Source organism: Azolla caroliniana, unplaced genomic scaffold, assembly GCF_043228905.1.
Source record: "Azolla caroliniana isolate FFs.n. ecotype wild unplaced genomic scaffold, voAzoCaro1.0.p SCAF_4, whole genome shotgun sequence".
NCBI lineage: Eukaryota > Viridiplantae > Streptophyta > Polypodiopsida > Salviniales > Salviniaceae > Azolla > Azolla caroliniana.
This window is the reverse complement of record NW_028230439.1, coordinates 17,277,901-17,284,567: the sequence shown is the minus strand read 5'-3', so window position 1 is coordinate 17,284,567 and position 6,667 is coordinate 17,277,901. Positions and strand designations below refer to the sequence as shown.

At 41.1% G+C, this 6,667-nt stretch overlaps 1 protein-coding gene across 2 annotated transcripts; it reads right to left on the bottom strand.

Moving 5' to 3' along the window:
- Positions 1 to 3,440: 3,440 nt before the first annotated feature.
- LOC147865184 (uncharacterized) lies at positions 3,441 to 6,257 on the bottom strand. Of its 2 annotated transcripts, none has more exons than XM_087317953.1 (5): positions 5,947 to 6,257; positions 4,821 to 5,604; positions 4,462 to 4,535; positions 3,851 to 3,953; positions 3,441 to 3,764 (listed from the first exon to the last, which is right to left on the bottom strand). In XM_087317953.1, the coding sequence occupies exons 2-5, from the start codon at positions 5,551 to 5,553 to the stop codon at positions 3,694 to 3,696; spliced, it is 981 nt and encodes a 326-aa protein (XP_087174079.1). In that variant the 5' UTR covers positions 5,554 to 5,604; positions 5,947 to 6,257; the 3' UTR covers positions 3,441 to 3,693. The 2 variants fall into 2 exon arrangements, with proteins under 2 accessions (XP_087174079.1, XP_087174078.1); XM_087317952.1 differs by having other exon boundaries at positions 4,821 to 5,624; positions 6,009 to 6,257.
- Positions 6,258 to 6,667: the final 410 nt, after the last annotated feature.

Sequence of the window (6,667 nt, the reverse complement as noted above, 5' to 3'; positions counted from 1 at the left end):
TTTGGGGATCGAAGACGGAAGGGAATACCAAGAAGTTGATTCGTCAAAGACAACATCACGGTTCACTTGCTTCGATCGGGGATTATAGAACTTGTACCCCTTTTGCTCGTGCAAGTAGCCAACCAAGATACATTTCTCGGCCTTGGCATCCAGCTTACCTCATCTCTCATTCGGTATATGCACATATGCAATTCTACCGAACACCATAAGGTGTGCCAAATTAGGCTTTCGCACGAAGTAGAGCTTGTGCGGCGACACCTTTGCTCCGGAAGCAGATATCCCATTCTATATGTAGATGACCGTCCGGATCGCTTCAACCCAATAGATCCTAGGCATGCTCTTCTCCTCCAGCATTGCCCTAACAACTTCTACTATTGTCCGGTTTCGTCCCTTGGCCACGTCATTCTGCTCCGGCATGTATGTGCAGGAGAACTCCTTTCGGATTCCCTTTTTTTGCAGATAGCTCGTGAATTGGCTGAAAAAGTATTCTTTTCCGCCATCCAATCATAGACACTTGATTTCCTTTGAGTTTCCCATTCTACAAGGTTCTTTAAGTCCTGGAAACATGAGATTCTGAAGACTTCACTCTTCTTCTCAATTAGGTAGACCCAAGTGTGTCGACTAAAATTGTCGATGAGGGACACGAAGTATCGGTTCCCACCCATGCTCACACAACTTGTTGGTCCCCATACATCCGTGTGGATTAGATCAAGCTGATTTCGATTCCAATTCTTCTCATTTGGGAACGGAAGCCTATGTTGCTTCCCGAGCTGACAAGCTTCACATACTTGGCCTTTTCGGCCGCTAAACTGTGGTTGTCCAATACCACATGTTTCAACTACATTTCTTGAAGCTTTGGAAAATTGATGTGGCTGATCCGCTTCTGCCACAGATCGATGTCGGATTTGACCCTTTGTCCTTTCGCATACATTGCGGTGCCAACATCATTGGTCTCGAGGATCAACATCCTTCCGTCTTTGCACCCATGCACGATTAGCCGACCCTCGTTCTCGATGAAGCAACCGAGATGATTGAACCGTACCTACATGCCTTGATTGATGATTTGTCCAACGGATACCAAGTTCTTCACAATCTTCAGAACATGCAGTACGTTCCACATCACCCCCTTCTGTCCGACATGGCTGAGTGGTATGTCGCCCACGTGTTTGATGGGATGTGTGGTGTTGTCGCCTATTTCGACAACTCTCGGTTGCTCCATCTTCTCAAGGGAGGAGAACCATTCTTTATGGTTTGTCATGTGGTTCAACGCTCCGGAATCCACATACCACACCTCTTTCGGCTTAAAAGTGCGAACTCCCATCTTATTTGCTTTGTGCTTCATTACAAGGGTTGGGCCCGTTCCAACTAGCGTTGAGCCTCCACCGAAGTGTGATTTGTGATGCCTATCTACGTCTCCACGGCTTGATCTAGCTCTATCCAAATCGACACGCTTCTTCCAACACTCACTCTCTCTCTAGCCCTTTTGACCACAGTACCAGCAGTTTGTCACGACCTTCTCTTGCCGGCTTTTGGCGCCGCCTTGATTCCCCCTGCTGGTGGTGAGTCTGGAACCATTGTCAACATTTCTAATATGCCTCTAGTTCTACTCCTATCGACCACCTCCATTGTGTGTCGACCCGCGTCGTCCACCACGACCACGAAGTCTCTCTACCTCCGTGTATAACATCTTGTTGTCGGCGTGCGTGCTTGTTAACACACCCGCATGGTTCTCTTCAACAAGCAACATTGATTGAAGCTTGAAGAACGATGGTGTGCTCTCTCTCGTACATACCGTCGTTTGGAATTATCCGAACTTCTGTGCCAAACCTCCGAGACAGGCCTACACCATCTCTTCTTCTTCAATCGTCACGTTCGACCTAAGCGAGACGCAAATCTCCTTAATCTTGGAGGTGTAACTAACCACCGACATGTCTCTCTATCGGACATTGCTCGGCTCCTGTTTGAGTTATAGTTTTCTGGCTATCGTGCTTGCGGCAAAGATCTTCTTCAGATTTCCCCAATCATCCTTCGGCGTCTTGGCATCCTGGATGTAGCTCAATAGATGGTAGCTCACACTAGATGCAAAGTAATAAAGAACTTTGCTTGCTGCCTGTTCCCAGGCGGGAAAATCTTTGTGTCTCGAATCCGGTGTTGCATTGTTGACTCCTTCGACATAGCTCCAATACCCATGTCCAAGCAGGTACTGGTGCATCTTGTATGACCAAGATGCATAGTTGTTTCTGTCAAGCTTCTCTGTTAGAAGAGAGCTACCCATACCTATGTCCATGTTCTTGTTGTTTGAGGAAGAAAACTCTTCATCTATGTGTTGATTTGCTTTGTCGACAGTAGAGGATCCTTCTAACCCTCGTGCTCTAATACCCTGAAAAGAATTATGTACGCAAAAGCTTGTAACAAACACAATCAGTTGAGCCAGACAATAACAACAATTAGGTAAACACAAAGAATGGAAAATACACAGTAAGATAGAGTGATAGAGTGAGCAAACAATAAACTTAGATTAAAAATGAATAATACTCTATACATACAAATGTGCTCAAAGAGCACTTTAAATGCAAGCCATGACTATGGGGAAACAAGTACTGACGAATACTTGAGTGCTCATTAAATGAGCATCTAACACTAACTCCCAAAATTATTCCCTTGTGGAATATCGGTCCAAACGGCTTGCCGACTACCCACCAATCTGACCTAGCCGATCGATCTTCGTCCGATCCAACTCTCGACTTCAACTGATCTGGGCCTAACCGATCGGTTTCTATCTAATCCGGTTGTCGGCTTCTTCAACCAATCTGACCCAAGTTGAGCTTGCTCGCTCCACAAGTACGTATGGTTCAAATTATGATCCAAAGTATATGACAATAAAACACAATGGACATGTAAGTGCAAAAAAAAACTTTTTTGTTTTATCCATGTTGACAATAGCTTGCTAGTTTAACATAATGTTTCCAATACATCATGCGTTGTATATTGTGGAGTTGGGGCCGACCGAGTCTAGTTTAGTCGGCCCGATCCCAACCACTCCCATGCGAGGCACCATGCGAGAAATGAGGAACCATGGGAGGTGCCATGTGCATAACGCGAAAACCAAAAGCTTTGACAAGGAAGCATAACAATGAAATTATCCTTCCAAAAGCTTTGACAAGGAATCAATTGCGCACAAACACGAAAACCAAGCTCTATGGGCATGATGTGCCAACTTATATCAATATCATGATGGGTACCCAACTTCCCAAATCATAAGATGGATCACATAGCTCATCAGTTCACAAAAAAATGTTTTATTCTTAACATATATATTATTTATCTCTTTGAGTATCAAGACAAAAACCTTCTTCACATTACTATCATTGAAAATGTAGAATACAACTTTGTCCATTGATCAGCTCGGATTCCAATGTTTTAAATGCTTCAAATATCAGTAATCAAATCTCATGGTTCCATTAAATCTACCTTAATTGTTGGCACAAGGACATATCCTTTAAATACTATAGTTTCTCAAATCCACTCAAACATTTAGATTCACAAAAAAGTATGGTTCATAATGGAATGAAGCAATGGCTAAACTACAAAAAAATGACACACCAAGTGTTAACAAGATGCCAAAAAACTATTGGAAGTCTATCAACATATTATTTTTCATAAGCTCTTTAATTGTGGTGATCCTTCATTAGCTCAACCAGTTGACTTATGCGTACAAACTAGTCTTCTCGCATGATCTTTGGCCAGCTCCTCCAACAAAATTCCTAGACAGAAAAAAAAAACATATGATGATGGTAGGATTTGAGTCTAAAATATGCTAATCCATGGCATCTAGAAAACAAAGCCAAACCTATTGTTCGCAAAGCTGAGGCTGAAAGACTCCTTGTCAGTTTATCAGCATTAATAGTTTCACAACGTTCCACAGCCAGCTTCTTGATGCTCACTAGTACATCCTACAGCACGAAAATAGACCCCAAGTCTTTTGCTCGGATGAAAGGAACCATAGACACTTAATAGAGAAACTACCAATAAATCCCTCGCCTAAACATTTGTCTACTAGCACCCTGCATCTGCTTTTGAAAGCACAACTCCTCACCTTATTCATCATATAACTATTCAAGTGTTAAAGAGGCACTGCATTATCTGCTTTCATAGCATCCCTACTCGAATTTTTCAATTTCTAAGTGTTTGCATAAGAATCCAAGTATCAATAAGGCACAATTTCAACCTTATTTGATGCTCCTCACTAAAGTCAATGGCAAAATATATCTTCTGTGCGTGAATGGGAACCCCAAAAAAAGAAAGCTGAGCTGAATTTAAAGATTCTAGTAAACAACTGTAGAGTTTAATAGTGCACTGTGAAAAGGATGAAATAAAGCACAAAAATGATGCATAATATGGGTAAATCTTCATTATTATTCATCAAACCCGAAGAATGAAAAAATAGAGCAGAAAGTATACCACTTGTGCATCTGAAAGGGACTCGGACCAAGCAAGATCTTTACCATCCAAGCATATATTTTCTGTTGTTCCATTTTCCTCCTGTACCTTAACGGCGCAACATCTTTTGTGCACATCATCTATATTAGGTTTTCTACGTTTTGCACGTACTGTCTTCTCCTTTAACCCATCGAGATCTTTACCATCCAAGGATATATTTTCTGTTCCATCTTTCAGATCTTCCTCCTCTTGTACCTGAACGTTGCCACATCTTTTGTGCACATCATCTATATTAGGTTTTCTACGTTTTGCACACACTGTCTTCTCTTTTAACCCATCGAGATCTTTAGCATCCAAGGATATATTTTCTGTTGTTCCATCTTTGAGATCTTCCTCCTCTTGTACCTTAACGTCGTCACATCTTTTGTGCACATCATCTATATTAGGTTTTCTACATTTTGCACGTACTGTCTTCTCTTTTAACCCATCGAGATCTTTACCATCCAAGGATATATTTTCTGTTGTTCCATCTTTGAGATCTTCCTCCTTTTGTACCTTAACGTCACCACATCTTTTGTGCACATCATCTATATTAGGTTTTCTACATTCTGCACGTACTGTCTTCTTCTTTAACCCATCACCATCCATTGCTTTATCTTCTTGACCTTCTTTCTCATGTGCCATTACAACATTATCAAAATTTCTTAACGCAACATTCTTAGACTTCCTACGTTTTGGACATATCTCCTCCTTCTCTAACCCATCATTATCCATCAGCTTATCTTTCAAACCCTCCTTCCCGTGTGCCTTATCAATATCCTGACATCTTTCTACTACATTATCTTTCTTCGAGTTTTTACCCTCCGCATGAATCCTCTCCTTCTGTAACTCATCCTTCTCAGTCAGTTTCTCTTGTGAACCTTTGTCATCTTTTGCCTTAACACCATCACACCTTTTTGATATATCATCGTTCCTCAGCTTTCGTCGTTTTGCATGTTTATTATCCTTTTCTAACCCATCATCATCAAAAGTTGTAATTAAATCTACAGTGGAAGCCTCTTCTTTCCTTTCAATCAAACGTTTCCTCTTCTTTGGCTTAACAATGCCCTCCATGCTCAAAATTCAATCCACTAAAAATCCCCTCTGATCCAGAAATGAGCCAATCTGCATGCAGAAATGAAAGGGTTTGAAATCTGAATAAGCAAACAGATTTTAAAAACATGATTAAATACCCAAAAGGCCATAACTACCCCCAAAAACCTCGGCACAGGAAAAAAATCTCATTAAGAAAAACCTAAAATCACCTAATTAAACAATAAAACATAATCACACAAGAAAAAAACCATACATAAACAAAGATTCCTCAAACACACAAAAGCTAATTGCACAAAAACAAAACATAAGGCAAACAAAACGGTAATTCCAACAAAAGGAAACTTAACCTTAACAGAAAAAAAGTGCTAAGGGCACTAAAAACACTAGCTTTGACACATAAAAACTGTATACCAAGAGAAACCACGTTTACGCATAGAAGAGACGAGAAGAACCGGTTTCCTGATTAAACACAGTATTTTTATTCTGTTCTTTTACGCAGATTTAGCGTTCTTGAGGAAGGCGATGCTGCTGAGGATCCACGCGATGAAGCCGAATATCGCTACTGCGAGCATGAGGGACATCGCTGCGAAAGCGAGGTCCAAGATAAGCTGAAAGAATGAGCCCACCAACATAATCGATGGTGGTAGTGAAGAAGAAGAAGAAAACACAGCAATAGTTTGTGTTCTCTCTTCACGTTTCCACCATAGCCCGATGTCCTTGTTATCAACACACACAATCCCCTGCACCCGCATGCCCTCCTCAGAGAGACAGACAGAGAGAAGAGCCCTTATTTTTTACTCTTTATATATTTTCCATTCCATTGGGTTCCTACACTTAGTTCTTTTTGTATCTTCCCTTAATAACCTCCAAATGTATGTACATACATTATTACATATATATATACATATTGTGTGTACAAGAATATTTTGCTCACACACATACTATCTGTCCACATGATGATTATTTCTCATGATCTGCTCTCATTCGTGCCTTTTGGCTTTAGAAATCGGCTCCTCGCAACGGAGGAGATCTTCGAGGTATCAACACCAATTGCCTCAAATGGTTATGCACATGTTTGGATAACTTAGATGTTTAATTGTACATCGCAACATGGCATGCCTCATGAATGGAG

Excerpts from the sequence above, each read along its gene's own strand:
- LOC147865184 (XM_087317953.1), bottom strand. The coding sequence starts at position 5,553 with ATGGAGGGCATTGTTAAGCCAAAGAAGAGGAAACGTTTGATTGAAAGG. Across the intron at positions 4,536-4,820 it reads AGAGGAGGAAGATCTCAAAG|ATGGAACAACAGAAAATATA; the intron begins ATGGAACAACAG and ends TACAGGAGGAAA. Across the intron at positions 3,765-3,850 it reads CTCAGCTTTGCGAACAATAG|GAATTTTGTTGGAGGAGCTG; the intron begins GTTTGGCTTTGT and ends TTTTCTGTCTAG.